At 39.7% G+C, this 16,622-nt stretch overlaps 1 protein-coding gene across 1 annotated transcript in view; it reads right to left on the bottom strand.

The window, feature by feature from the left end:
- The window catches only part of LOC136836353 (nudC domain-containing protein 1), a 554,624-nt gene that overhangs the window by 299,663 nt on the left and 238,339 nt on the right, over positions 1–16,622 (bottom strand). Inside the window, exon 4 of the mRNA XM_067100537.1 lies at positions 10,129–10,342. Within this exon, the coding sequence (XP_066956638.1) occupies positions 10,129–10,342 (214 nt within the window). The remainder of the gene's footprint in view (positions 1–10,128; positions 10,343–16,622) is intronic.

Here is a 16,622-nt window from a genome sequence, read left to right as displayed (position 1 = left end):
TGTTTGGCCAATTTGGGGCTATTAAGTAAGCTGTTCCTTTGAAGGTTAGGAGTTTGCTCAAAACCTTCGAAATCTGGGACAATGGCGGAAAAAGATATATCGTCTTCCAATTGTTCCAGTCTTGTAGGAAGGCATCTCTTGCTACTGCTTGATTGTCCAAGTTCGGAGATACATATACTGGAAGTTTGTGGTTCTCGTATGTGGCGAACAGGTCCACTTCCGGTTGTGGAAGCATGTTAGCTATTGTTTGGAAAGAGTGGTTGTCCAACATCCACTCCATTGAGGCTGTCGTTTTCCTCGATAGAGAGTCTGCTATTACATTGAGAGACCCTGTGAGGTGAATTGCAGACAGATGCCACTTCTTTACGTGAGCCATCCGAAGAATGGCAAGCATTACCATGTTGAGAGGAGGTGAACATGATCCCGATCTCTTGATGCAGGACACTGCAGTCGTGTTGTCTAGGACCAACAGAATGTGTGTCTCTTCTGGAGGTTTGAGTTTTTTGAGAGACAAAAAGGCAGCCATCAGTTCCAGGAAATTGATATGACATTTCCTCAGAGAAACTGACCACCTCCCTGCCACCTGACGATCCTCCAAATGTCCTCCCCAACCTGTCAATGAGGCATCTGTGTGTATTGTCACTCCTAGAGATGGAGGAGTCAGGGTGACCTGTTTCGCCAGAGATTCCTTCCGGGTCCAAGGTCGAAGTATTTCCCCAACTTTTTGATTCTTTTGGTGAGATCTGTCTTGCAGCTTTTGTCTTGCGTGTGACCGCCAAAATTTGTTCACGTTTTTCAATTGCAACCTGAGTATTGGATCTATTATGAATGCAAATTGCAGTAGACCCATTATGCGCTCTAATTGCCGTCTTGAAACTCTGGGCTGGTCTAGGAACCTTTTGATGTCTTTCCTTATCCTGCTCTGAGTTTTGATGGGGAGAGACAACAGGCCCTGAAGAGTATCCCAACACAGTCCCAACCACTGAAAACGTCTGCTGGGTGTGAGACGGGATTTTTCCCAATTTATTAGGAAACCTTTTGACTGGAGTCTGTTGATCACTACTCTTAAGTTTTTAGGCATTCTTTTCTTGTGGCCCCCAGATTAACCAGTCGTCTAGGTAAGATATTAGTTTTATTCTTTCCTTCCTGAGTTCCTGGACAACTACCATTGCTAGTTTTGTAAAAATTCTTGGGGCAATGTTTAGTCCAAAGGGTATGACTTTGAACCTGTAAGTCTCTTTCCCTATCCGGAACCCTAGGAAGGGGCGAAAGGGAGCGGCAATAGGGACGTGCCAGTATGCATCTTTCAGATCTATAGAAACTGTCCAACTCCTTTTTGGAATGAGTGAACGTACTTGGGCAACAGTAGTCATCCGAAACTTTTGGCAAAGAATGTACTTGTTCAATGTTGATAGGTCGAGGATCACTCTTTTTTCGGAGGAATCCTTTTTGGGAACACTGAAGAGATGTGCCTGGTGGCGAATACACGTATGTTTCTCTATGGCACCTTTTAATAGGGCCTTCTGCATGTAATCTTCTAGAGAGGGGTTTGATGCTTGAAAGAACCCCTTTAAAGGAGGGGGAGGGTGGGACCATTTCCACCCCAGTCCGTTGAGAACAATGCTGTGTCCCCAAGGAGAAGACTTCCATTCTTTGTGGTGTCTTTGGAGTCGACCCCCGACCAAACAATTCCTATTGATATCCCCCTCTTCCTCTACCTTTTCCTTTGATGGGCATTCCAGGCGTTGCTTTTCCTTTTCCTTTGTACGATGGTTTTTGGATCTTATGAAAAGGATGTCCTTGCTTATGTGGCTGTTGCTGTACTTTTGAAGGAGGTTGTCCTTTCTGGCTACTTACCTGTTTGTGAGGAAAAGATTTGGAGGTGACTGCAGGCTTATATGATTTTTTATCAAAACGAGCCTTTTTTGAACGGGGTAAAGGGAAATTCCGGGTTTTTTGTTTCCCTATTTCTCCTTTTCCCAGAAGAGCATACACAGTATAATTTTGTTGTCGTGCTTGCTCGTTGACTTGTGTTACCACAGCATCCTCAAACAGGTCCCTACAGAAGGGATTAGACTGTAATAAGGCCGTTACATTAGGAAGTGACTTGTTGGAGCCCTCCAATGTTTCCATTCGCACTTTTAAGCGCCAGTCTAAAAAGTCGTAGAGTGCTTCCCATAGGGTTCTCATGAGACTTTTAGCCACAGCAGCAAAATATGTCCTGGCGTCCTCTGGAAGCCTTTTGGTGGCAGCTTCTAGCAAGGTGGAAGAGGTCAAGATACTGAGAAGAAGAGTCCTAGCACGGAATTCTGATGAAGCTGTCTCATCTGAGATTCTTCTCATAGGAGTCCCAAATTGTTGAGTAGCAACATCCAAGGGGAGCTTTTTCCTTTCGAAAGGGAGCTGAAGTGTTGCCCACTCCTTGGTGGAATTTTTCAAAACCGGGAGGACTGTGACAAATGGTTTTAGTTCTGCCAATGGCTCCCGTTTTCTAGTTACTACATAATTCTGGAAGTTTGTCTTCACATGATTAATTATTTTAAAGGTGAAGGGACAGAAGGCTGGAGGTACTTGGTGAGCTAGTTGAGTTTTATTCATGATGAGAGTATAGATCCACCTACCGTTGATCTGGTAAAGGGCATCATCAACAGCTTTTAATGCTGTGTTACCACATAAGAGAACTGTTTCCTTTTGAGGTTTCTCCATGTCCGGTAACGGTGGAATCAGGCGCCATTCCATATTAGGGAATGCTGCCCTGTCTCTAAACTCCACATGTACAACTTCAATCATGGTTTTTCTCTCGTTAATGAGATACTTACCGTCAGGAGAGAAAATGCACATTGAAGCGTCTCGCCAAGGATTGTTAGCATCATCATTAGGGGAGAATGTTGGAGCCCCTGTTGTTTCCACTCTCCCTTTTCGATTGCAGGATGAAGTACTTTTACACTTTGGAGTGTACATCACTGACTTTATTTCTTTAATTTCCTGTTCGGAATCATGCAAAATGCCCATTATGTACTGCCGTTCTGTGGCAAGGGCATCTTTGATGTTGCTCATAATTTCCTTACGGAACTGGTCAAATACTGCAAACTGTGTATCCCTTTTGGGGGAGCTTGCATATTCTGACTGAGCATCTGCAGCCGAAGTGTGACTGCCTGTAGCCCAGGGAGTAGAAGTCCTGGGTGAGTTACTATAATACGTAGTTATTTCACTTGGGGTTAACTGAATCCTTGTATCCCTTTTGGGGGAAGGATCCTGATCAGCTTCTGAAATATGCATGGGGGATTGAATTCCTTCTGGAAAGTTTCTGCCCCGGTAAGCTGAAGGTAGTGTCCCTGGTCCTTCTGGGTTCAGCAAGGGCATTTCGGTAGCAATATCAATTTCATCTAAGTGATGATCGCCTCCAAGAGGAACTTCCTCCATTTTCTCCGCAGGGTTTGCCTGGGAGGTCCTGGGGACTGATGTTATTGGGTTTTGGCCCGAATATGGATCCCCTGAGAACAGATTAAGTATATGCTGCCGAAGATCTGCCGGAAAGATATAATCTCCCCCTTCCTCTCCCTTGCTGAACCCTAGGACCCATCGAGACAGCCTGAAACAAGCTGTTTCGTCCTTGAAACTTGCTGCCAAGAGCACACTGCAAACTTCGCACATATCTGGCGACCAGGCAAATTTGTCCTGATTTTTGCAAGGACTATGCTCGTGGCAGGTGGAATGGGCCGTACCCACTGGCAAAAAGCGAACCGAGCAATTTGCTACGGAACACTTGAGCTGAGGGTCCTGCATAGTAGTGGTGATGTAGTGAAAGAACCAAGTTGTTATTAGAAACTAATTTAGAATAAATCGTTTTTTGAAAGAACAGGCACTTTGTAAAAAACCTTGTGCCATTAATATATTACATCTTACAGGTTAATTTGGTTACCATGCGTAAATGTAATAAGCTACAAAATATGCGAGTTAACAAACTGTTGTAGATTTTAGGTTGACTGCCAGCATATAGGGCTGCATTACTTAAGCTGTTAGTCCTTTTGCAATGGCTTATGTGAATTTTTAATTCCTGTCATGCCATAAGGACAATTCTATAAACTAATCTGTTTAACAGCTAAACCAAGCTACTGTTTTAAATGGCTTAGTTTAATAGTTCTAGTATAATCTACTTTAATCTAAGCATAGATCTCTTAGAAGAATCTTGCTTAACCTATTCTAGGTCGTTTCTTATTCTAGGTTTAATTAAGAACCTAAGGATATATAAGCTTTACCATAAAATTAATTTTCTTATTGGTTTTTTGTTTCGTGCAGCTGAGACTACATTTCTGTCTGATACTCAGCCGCGCTGTTTCTAAATTAACAATCGGAACGTTCCCTTGAGGGGTTTCCACTAAATCTGGTTAGGCTATTGTCTGTTCTATGTTTATATCACCTGTAAGGATATAGGCTTCATAAGATCTTACTAATGTTATTGACTCTTGATTACTGTTTATATGCCCTACTGGGCTTATTCTTTCTTAGCCTAGTTAGGGTATTAGCTAATCCCGACTTTTACAGATGACAAATATATAGGCTATATAAACTTAGCAATTTGCTAATAAGTAAGCACAGTTAGGCTACTATGTTTGTCTAGCCTAGGTTGACAACTTCCTTGATTGTATCCAATCCTAGGTTATTTGGTCTATGATATCATATAGTAGGCCAATAATGTAAACTCTTATAGTCAGGTTATCACTTACTCTAATCTAGGATACTGCCTAATCTGGGCTAATTATTTCACAAGGGTATGGTTACATAAAATACCAATGCCTTAGTATGTAGCCTTGAGGCTAGGCTACTATCTCACCTTGCATAGGTTACTATTTTCATCTAGTTCTAGATTATCATCTAGTAGATTACTACCTAGTAGTGATTGTCCAATAATGGGGTGTTTTGTAAGTTTAACTTCAACTAATATAGCTACTGCCTAGTCCTAAATTATATGGATCATACGCAAGTTCCGAGGTTATACAGACGGGAAAATGTTTAATTTCCTGTTTACCGAATTCTAGGATCCTTGGTGTAAACTGGGCTGTTGCCTAGTTCCGTAAAAGAATATGTTTTAAAAGGTTCTTTCTTACCTTAAATTGGGTTATTCTCTACCCCAGATTATTTAAATCACCTTTAGGATATGTAATCCTAGGATATAGGCTATGGACAACATCTATTACATTTAACATTATTCTGACTGAATTTGTTAGGCTACCATCTCTGTAGGCAACCGCCTAGGCTATTGTAGACACCGTTATCTGAAAGGATTATCTAAATTAATACTAAATAGTGGAACATTTCTTTGGTTACACATTATAACCTGAATGATCAAAACATCAAATTTTTAAAACTTTCGCAACTAACAGAGATCATAAGAGGGCACCAGCCATGTGCTCTGAAGACACCGACCATGTGCTCCGAAAACAAAGTTCAGTTTTCGGGATTCCATGCACAAAAAACATTTGTTCCACAGTTAAAACTAACAATTTTTAAAACTCGAGTTTAAAAATAAGCACTTAACTTTCATGTTTGGGTGTTTCCATAATACTTGCTGCTTTACACTCTTGAAAACAGTAAGGAGCACCGACGGGTTGCGCGTATCACCTGCGCTAGAAGAGGGTAATGGAGTTGGTCTTTTTGCCTGCCCGGTCGTAAACAAGATGGCAGACGCGCATGCGCAATAGTCACTTCTTGCAGTTTTGACGTAGGAAAAACTGGGTTCAGCTTCGCTGAAGATAAGTGAAAATGCCCTCTTATCTTTGAGTCCATATTACTCTATCATGTGTCATAGTGTTTTCATTACGACACAATACCCAGCTACAAGACCAGGCTATAAAAATATTACTTTGATACTAGTCTAGTCACCATGGGAGCACTGGCACACCATGGGGGTAACTCGTTTGAGGACGAGACAGCGACACGCTATCAAATATATATACATATATATATATATATATATATATATATATATATATATATAATATATATATATATATTAATATATATATATATAATATATATATATATATATATATATATATATATATATATATATATATATATATATATATATATATATATATATATATATATATATAAAATATATATATATATATATATATATATATATATATATAATATATATATAATATATATATATATAGTATATATAAATATATATATATATATATATATATATATATATATATATATATATATATAAGGCTATATAATATATATATATATATATATATATATATATATATATATATATATATATATATATATATATATATATATATATATATATATATATATATATATATATATATATATATATATATATATATATATATATATATATATATATATATATATAATATATATATATATATATATATATATATATATATATATATATATATATATATATATATATATATATATATATATATATATATATATATATATATATATATATATATATATATATATATATATATATATATATATATATATATATATATATATATATATATATATTATATATATATATATATATATATATATATATATATATATATATATATATATATATATATATATATATATATATATATATATATATATATATATATATATATATATATATATATATATATATATATATATATATATATATATATATATATATATATATATATATATATATTATTAATTTGGACATATTTAATAATTTTTTTTTTATTTGGGTACGAATACATAACTAAAAGGAATGCAGGTGAAAAACTTTTTTTTGCATAAAACGAAATAATATACAAAACACCAATAAATACAGATATATAAAAACTTGTAATAAATATAAAACTAACTATAAAATCAATGCAGAATACTCACTCGTAATCCTGACTCTTCGTTCTATTCTTGTTTTCTCCCTCCTCCATTGAAGAGCCTTGCATTTTTTTCCTCTCGACATGACGAGGTACAGTTGGAGGAGGGAGACGTGCACCCTTACTGCAGATGGGCCGCCCTTCGGCGGTCTGCTGCGCCCTCCAGTGTCCCTCGGGTAGGCACACTCCAATATATGACCGCAGTGTGGTACTTGCGGTCACACTCCCCGAACCTGCAAAGTGCTACCTTGCAGGTGCGACATACGTACCAGGTGTCTCTTCTTCTGCCATTCATATGGCACACCCGGCACCGTTTCTGCTTATGCCCTTCTAGGAGCTCCAGTGTGTGATCCCTGCCTGCAGCCGACACATAGGGTCCACTACCTGACCGGACATTGGAATGTGAGGGAGGGTGGCAGCAGGGACAGGGACAGCAGCGGCGGCAGCAGGGGCGGCATCATCAAAGGCGGCGGCAGCAAGGGCGGCATCAGCAGGGGTGGCATCATCAAGGGCGGCGGCAGCAAGGGCGGCATCAGCAGGGGTGGCATCATCAAGGGCGGCGGCAGCAGGGGCGGCGTCGGCAGGAGCAGGAAGACCGAAGTTGGCCCTCCTAGCGACATCTGCCCCATCCTCTCGGGGCAGATCTGGAGCTCGAGGCAGGGGGGCAGTGTTGGAAGGCCACTCCTCAGGATTAAAGTTTATGAGGGCATTCCCGGCCACCTTGAGAAACTGGATGTGGGACAACCTCCGGGTGTCAGAATTGTACCCACAGTAGAGGATGTAGGCATTCTGGAGGGCCAATTGAAGGAGGAATTTGAGGAGCTTCTGTGTCCATCTCCTGGTTCTCCTGACGAAGGGATAATACTGGATGAATTGATCAAAGAGATCAACTCCTTCCATGTGCCTATTGTAGTGCCCAATGAATGTAGGCCGCTGGACACGAAACTCCTCAAAAGTAACTTGGCCCTGCCGACATGTCTTCTTCCGCTGAACAACCTCTTCTTGGATGGGCTCATGACTCGTCGTAATCATGGGCACGAGTCGGACCCCCTTCCAACAGATGACGAAGACATCTCCCTTCTGCCGCAACTCTGTCTCTCCTCTTGCCAGATGTTGCGGCTGGCTAATGAACCTCTTGAGGACATTTGGGGCCCCAAGCACCAACCGAAGGATACCACTGACATGCACACCTGCTTCATACAGTTCCTGGGCCAGGGATACCGAGTTATAATAATTATCCATAAACAGGTGGTATCCCTGGTTACGGAAACGATCCACAAGACCGAAGACAGTGTCACACAGCATGGAGAAGACCCCGGAATACACAGAGAAGTCCACGACGTATGCAGTGTTGGATTCCGTAATAAAAAATAACTTCACACCATATTTCTTTGGCTTCTTGGGGTTGTACACTTTTATACTTAGACGCCCTTTGTATGGCATCATCCCCTCATCCAAAGAAAGGTTCTTGGAAGGAACCACGAGAAACTGGCACCGTTCACGAAGTAGTCCAACACTGGGTGGACTAAGATGAGGCGGTCGGGGTTATTCCGGGGTATGGCCCTTCGGTTGAAGGCGTTGAAATACCGGTCCAATGCCAGGAAACTATCATGGGGCATAATGCTGGGCACATTGGGCGTACTTAAAAAAAAATTCCACCTCCAATAATGCCTGACGTTGGCAGCAGGCATCATTCCAAAGAAAATGTGGAGCCCCAAAAAATGCGCCATTCCTTGAGGTTGCAGCTCCGCCAGCGATATGGCAACGTCGTCTGCAGTTCCTCACGGCAGTACCGAGCGTAATCCGCCGTCTCTGCAACGAGGTATTCCAGCAATTCCTGCGTCAGGAAGAGCTGAACGAACCCCAGTTCAGTGAGAGGCACAGGAATGGTCAGTCTAGGTGTTGCCGTGAATGGGTGCATGTTAGGTGGGGTGGGGTCCTCCAACCACCCCTCATCACTTTCGGACGAACAGCCTTCACCTAAGCTGCGGCGACGTTGCGACCTTCTATGGGCTCGTGCACGGGTACGAATTCGCACTCCCACCCTCCCCACTGGCCCATCTCCCTCACTTTCACCATCACTTTCTGTCTCGTCCCCACCAGCCACAATCGGTGCCTCCTCCTCCTCCTTAGACTCTCCCTCATATGCACTGAAACCACTGAACTCCAGTTCACTTTCCTGCTGTGGCTCCCGTACGGACACTGGGGGCAAATACTCGTCATCAATGACATTGGGCGTGATGTCCTCGTCACTAGATGACCAACTGCCATCAAAATGAGGACTTTCCACCTGCTCTCAATCGAGCTCCAACAAGTACTCATCAATTTCCTTTTGTTGGAGGCCTCCCAAATGCTTACGAATGCCCCTCAGGACACCCCGATGCTTCCTAGGGGTCGTAAAAGGCACAGGATGTGGTCCTTGGTCCCTTTCGGCCACACGTGGCCGCACAACACGGCGTTGAAAAGTTGGGTCACCTTGGGTGCTTGGTCCCTCTCCAGCATCCCAATCTAAAACTCGTCTCACACGCTCACTACCGACAGGCAATACGCACCTTTCACGGTCCTGACGACGTTGGGACATCTCTGCAAACGTCCTGTTGCATCACAAATACGCTAACACTTGCAAAAGTTCTGCAAAACACGAATGCGTCAAGAAATTGCTCTCCGACGATGCGCCACTGATGCTTTGTAGTGCGAGAAGAAAGAAATTTGCGCGTGCGAGGCTGGATAACGCTTGTAAACAAAACAACAGCATGATCCGTGAACTCCCAGCATCCCTCAAGGTATGTGATTTAAAATCTTTCGCAAACTAGGCCTATAACTATTTTTCTGCGAATATTTAAAAAAACTTTTTGTAGATGACGTACCATACGTCCACTCGGCACCCGACATACAATTTTAGTCGACGTACAATGCGTCTAGTCGGCGTTTAAGGGTTAAGATGGGATGAGGGTCAGTATTTATTACAAATCAACTGATTACAAAGTGCATTTACCAATAAATTTTAAGTTTCAGATTCAATAAACTACCAGTCTTGTACCTTACCAGTCTCATAGCTGTCTCGAAAAACCTAAGCATTCCAGATTTGCTATGTAATGAAATTAATAAACATAATTAACTTAGTTCCCAAACTTGATAAAAAACAACTGATATTTTTGCCACATAAAATCAGTATTTATTGCTAAGCCCCTCGTAAGACCAATGGACTGCACACACTAACCATTATATCTCAGAGTCAGCCAGTTAACCACCTGGGCAGCAGATGCAGATGATGTTTTCAGCTTTTCATCCAGTACATAAAGTTCATTGTTTATCAGACTCTGCAGTGGCATGACAGACATCATCAAACAGTGTATATAACGATCATGAGCCTCTCCATCTGCCAGTCTGGCTTGAGTTAGGATTCCTCGCTGGGTGGTGCACTCAAAAGACTCCTTGAAATACAGAAAAAATCTATGTACTTTAAGACATATAAAGAATCATCCTTGCTTAACTTATTACACCTATCACTGATCACACACCCTTATGAATAACACATGGGAGAGAGCATTTTATTATATACAATTTATTAAATTTCAAAAGTATTTTTCCTAATATATAAACCTGAATATCTTTATGTAGGGATTTAACTTCGAGCAGAAGCTGGATACAGCCATTCAAACTAACTGACAAAGTAGTTCACTATCAACAGGTAGGAAGAACCCACATTCACCTGTCAGTCTGCACTCCACTCTGCCTTCCAGCCCAGGTGCCAGATGAGAGGGGGTCTGAGGTGGACCATTAATGTAAAGAATGTCAGGTTTGCATGTGTTACCGGCCCGATTTTTCGAGGCCAGTATTTTATTTATTTCTCTGTTTTAAGGACAGAGGTTAGCATCTCACTTACTCTGAGATGAGTTTGGTGGCGAGAGCCGACTTGTTGTGTCAGCTGATCTCTCATCTTCACATCATAAGTTATTCATTTCATCTAACTAAATTCCGAGGCCTACTGGAAGGAGACACTGAGTTACAAAACTAAACTTTATTGACAGAAATAATGGAAATAACATCAGATAACCTACAAAAGAATAAAATCAAATGACTCACACATATCTATGAAAATCTACTGAATAAGGTCCAAGCATTGACACCCAATTGTTTAAAGTAAAAATGCATAAACATCCCATCTGTCATCCAAAACAATAAAACGGTCACACAGTTCATTATAAAAGTCATTTCATATGTGAATAAACGTCACACCACTCCCTATTTTGAAGAGGAATGTGAGATTCCTGGAAAGGACCATCATTATATTAATAATCAAATTCACAAAATACAAATGCATAACCACAAGATTTCACTGCAACATGGATAGAGTTTTTCCAGAGTCTGAAAAAAAGATCTAAAATGTTTATGAGCTGTACTCACTTCACAAAAGTCCTCTGGAACACAGCCTCCATGTGTGTGCTTCCCTTTGGACAGTTCACATACTGAGTTATACAAATAACGGATCGCAGTGCCCACTCATTCAATGATCCTTCCCATTATATTCATTCTTCAACGCACATATGAACACACTCTCGTAACATCCCCAATGAGTTCAATGTTCAACAAGGACATGCCTTCTGTACTCCAAGGCATCACGAGGTACTTGGTCTCACACACACTTCAATTGGAATTAAGCAGTTCCCGGCACACATTAGTTCAGTGACCAAGGCCAGGAAAAAACACAGTGATATTTCCTACAAAACCATCCGAAACTGGATAATCCTTTGAGAAACTTCTAAGCTGAAATTGCACTTCCATTCAAACGTGTGTTGTAACTAAGGGTCTCTCAGAACGTTGACTTCTTGATGAATGCGAAAAACACCTACACATTTCGTTACGTGTTGCGTTCAGTCATATAATCCCACGAATATCGAAAAGCTATCGCATTCTTTTCAAAAGTCACCTTCATGTTAGGAAAAATTCAAGTTATTTTAAAGTCTAATATTTGTGCCTACAAAAATACAAATCTTCAGTCTTTATATAGAATACTTACCCACAGGTGGGAGGAAATCTGGGTACTCTTTGAACCGACTGGGAGGTTCCCCCAAATTGGGAATGTCATATTCCTGGTCCGCAAGAAGCAAAGGATGGATAATCCCACACCTCTAGCCTGATGCACATATAGAATGCTGCAACTGCTAGACTTCTGGGCCATTAAGTGATGGGTTTGCAAAGTAATTACTTAATCAGGTTGTTAGAGCCATAAAGTAACATGTCGGAGACAATAAAACAGTCAAAAATTAACCCAAAAGGTCTGTTTTACTGTCTATCCTCCTCTCCCCTTGCCATAAAAGGAGGGGACTTTCATCCATTAGTAACCATGAAGAGGCTGGCACCCTGTTAAATAGCTAACCTGCCATCTCGTCCATCCAGCTTGTACACCGATTGGTACCCTTACTCTACATTTTATGAGAGGAGAAGGAAGTGAGTGATAGAGTATGGAGACACCAAGCACTCCCAACCTCTCTTTTGCCAACTGAATACCTAGACAAGATGTTACCTGTCCCACCTGTTGAGAAGCCACCACAGGCCAAAGGAAAGCACATTAAAAGGCTGGTGCGTAACATCTCACAGGTAAGAAGCTGATCTGCCAGTCAGAAACAACGGCAATTCTGCATAAAATACCTGGTGAACTGACATGTTCCTTTGGAGCGCTAAGGACAGGGTGATGGCCCTACCCTTGCGATCTCTTGCCCAGACTGCACACTCGCCCCCCCATCACTGGGCAAATCATAAACCCCCATCGCTACAGCCCATATCTTGCCTGTTCTCATGCTAACATCTGGATTAATAATCTCCGTCTCTGACTACAGTAAACCCCGTATTCACGGGGGATGCGTATCACAACACCCCATAGCTAAAATCTGCGAATACTTACAGTAAAACCCCTCTAAAAATAGCTCCCTATTTTGATAGTTTAAACACAAGAAAAACCCTCTAAAAATGCTTATACCTGCGTATTTTAATAGTTTTATCACAAAAAGTGCATTTAGTCATGAAAATTATATGAAAATACAGTAAGTAGTGAATATTTCTTGGTGAAAAATACCGAGAATAGGAGAATTTTCCTCGAATAATGGGTAGATACGTTCCACAGAGAAATCCGCGAATATGTGAGTCCGCGAATCGTGAGAACGCAAATACAAGGGGTTTACTGTATTCTTGTAAGGACTCATGTGGACTACAGGTAAATCTCTAAGGACAAGAGTCACGTCCTTTCCAGGGGCCAAAGTTTCCCATAGAGAAAAGTATTCTTAGCTTCTCTGGAGTATGGAAATCCCCCTCAAAAAAGGAGACACCTTAATCTCAAAACCTGGCCTAAGGCTAACCTATGCCCTTAACAGCCGAGACAGAGAGAAGCTTTTCTGGGCAAAGGTAGAGGAGAAAAACCACTATCTGTTGAAGAGTAGCTCTGACCACACAGACACCTAAACTACAACACCAACCTAGATGACAGCTTATTCCTTGGTAGATAGCCACTGAGGAAACAAAAGTATTCTGACATCTCCTTCGTAGTCCGGCGATAAAAACATAACAGGAAAATTGTGCGCAACCTCACTGAGTTTGCCAACGCAAGAATCTGAATAACAGAGTATCACTGCTGCTGTATATATCAGCATACCAAGGTGCTTTACCCTCTGCTTGGGGATGAAGCCGATCTCTCATAGTTTATCATGACAAAACTTCGGAGGACAGTCCCTGTCCTGCAGAAGTGGCAACAAGCAAGTCAGGTCTACCCAATTTTCAGGATATGTCAAAAAATGTATCCCATACAAATGTGTTCAAGTAGCCCCAGAATAAACCTCTTGTTACCATTTTGGGGTGGCAAAAGCCCTGAATGACAGACCTTCCCCCAAAGAGTAAAGCAGAGGTACTTCTGTAAGGGTCAATGGATGTGTAATTGAAAATACCCATAGTGCGTATTTATGAAAAAGACCATTTTTTATTTATTTACATATATACTATTAATTTTTTATTATTTAATATCTTTAAAAGTGTGTCATTGTTCACAGACAACATTCACTAATGGTGAACCTTTCTTCTTTCGGTATAATGGAGGGAGGGAGCCTAACTTTGTAAAAAGTTATTTGATGGCCATTTTAACAGGTATTTGCTTGCATGTTGAATGAATAGTGCTAAAAATGGATGCCTTTGAGTCAGTGAGTTGCAGGTGCCAGTAGTCACAAAAAGCCGAGAAGTGTGTGGTATGGCGTTTGAGTATGATTGAAGGAGAACACTTTGTAATACATAGTGAAAATTAAAAGTATGATGTGTTGTTAGTCTACCAGTTTTTAAGGGTAAATAAAATGATTGAAATGAAATGGAAAGGAAGTGTTAGTGTAAAATGGTACATGAATGGAGAGGGTAGTGTGAAAGTGATAATGATAAATGGTGTAGAAGTGTATGCAGATGGGGACACGAATGTACCAAATGAATGTATGTGAATAAGAATCGATGTTAATTTGAGTAAGCATGAAGAAAGTTTGGTCAAAGGGAAACAGTTTTAGTAGAAGGGAAAATTTAGGAAAAGGAAAGGTAGTGCAGACAGGAGTAAAAGTAGAAGGGATGGATAAAACAGATAGGGGGTAGATTAGACATACAGTGTATGTACGTTTTTTATTAAGGAAGAAGACAAATCAGATGTAGTAACGTATACATACAAGGGAATAATTTTAGCAGAGTCTGATGATGTTAATGTAATAAATGAAGAATCAGACAATATAGATGAGGCACTGTCAAAACTTAGCGGAGATATTGGAGAAATTAGGGTTTTAGGGAAAGTATTTCAACCGTTAGTAGAGGAATTTTAAAATGGTTAGCTAGATATCAAGCTGAAATATACGGCAGTGTAGGATCAATTCAGCATTTAGTATAACAGGAGATAAGGATAATAGTTTGGGTAGTGTAAGGTTGATGAAAAGTATACAACTAATCAGTAGACAGCAGATTAATGTGACAGTACTGCGTACATAGTAAGTTTAAGACACAAGATTAAGTTATTGTTGAAATTTTGTATGAACAATGACTGAGAGAAGGGAGGAATGTATTGATATTAAAAACTGAGGTTATTTATGAAAGACAATTTTTTTCTTTTGTTATATATACTATTTTTTTAAAGTAATGGAGGGAGGGTGCCTAACTTTGTAGACATTATTCGATGGCCATTTTAACAAGTATGTGCTTGCATGTTTAATGAATAGTGCTGAAAATTGGTGACTTTGAGTCGGTGCCGAATGCAGCAATACTACAGGAAAATTTTTGTGAACTTGTACCTGTAAACCAGGATTTATAGGCAATCGCCAAGAGTATTATGATATGAATGAATGCTTACTATGATCCTCATACTGGTGATCTAAATGTCTGTGCACCTACACAGTAGGAAGTTAGCTGTTCACCTGTAAAGGTGGATACATTGGAGATGGTTGAACCCACAAGGATAAGGGTAACTGTTTACTTTCAAATGTGATTTGTGGGTCCAATTTTCATTGTGTTAATGTAATGAAAAGACATATTTTCTAATGTAATAACAGTTCTCAAGGAATGAAAGAACTTGCTAAATTGTGAAGCAAATGCATTTTGTGTTACTACAAGGGGAGAGATTAAGTTCTACATTACGCATTAAGTACTGTATTATGAAGAGATTTCTATCATTTATGTTATGTTAGCATTTTCGTGTATAACAGTGAAGAAAACTCTTTTTTTTCTGAAGTGTAATTTTTGGCCTGTTAATGAGTGAGTTTAAGCATTTAGATTTAAGGCCCTTTTTTAGAAGTTTTTTTTTACAGTTTTTGTAAAGTAAGCATTGTAAGAGAATATAACTGCCAAGAGAAAAGCTGCATGTTTAGATTAACCCTTAAACGCCGAGCCTCTATTTACAAAAACGTCTCCGTATGCCGGCGTTAGGGGAGTTAGCGCGGAAGCGGAAAAAAGTTTTTTCAAAAATCACAGCACGCTTTAGTTTTTAAGATTAAGAGTTCATTTGGCTCCTTTTTTTGTCATGCCTGAAGTTTAGCATGCAACTATCAGAAATGAAAAAATATCATTATCATATATAAATATTGAAATATATGACAGCGCAAAAATTTTTCATATATAATTTTATACAAATCGCTGTGAGCAAAACGGTTAAAGCTAACGGGTTATTTTTTTCTTTGTATTGTACACTAAATTGTGATGATTTTGGTATATAACAAATTTTAAAACGATCAAAGCAACACAGAGAAAATATTATCACAAAATGACGCGTGAATTAACGCGGACGTAAAAATGTTTTTTCAAAAATTCACCATAAATCGAAATATTGTGCTAGAGACTTCCCGTTTGTTGAAAAATGAAGCTAATTGATTGAATATTACTAGACTGTAAGTGTTTTAGCTTACAATTGCAATTTTCGACCATTTCGGTCGAGTTAAAGTTGACCGAAAGTCGAATTTTTTTCTATTTATCATGATTTATATGAAAATATTTCAAAACTGATATAAGCTACAACCATGAGTTATTTTCTGTTGTATTGTACATGAAATTGCGCACATTTTCATATATAAAACTTTATGTAACGACTAATATAAAATGGTGCAAACATTACGACGTGACGAAAGAATTTCTGAGATGTTCGGCCGAGTTACCGCGCTGACGTAAGGAAAATGTTTTTTTCAAAAATTCACCATAAATCGAAATATTGTGCTA

The sequence above is a fragment of the Macrobrachium rosenbergii genome, chromosome 56 (assembly GCF_040412425.1).
Source record: "Macrobrachium rosenbergii isolate ZJJX-2024 chromosome 56, ASM4041242v1, whole genome shotgun sequence".
Lineage (NCBI taxonomy): Eukaryota > Metazoa > Arthropoda > Malacostraca > Decapoda > Palaemonidae > Macrobrachium > Macrobrachium rosenbergii.
The sequence above is the reverse complement of the archived record's forward strand: the minus strand, read 5'-3'. Positions and strand labels throughout refer to the sequence as shown.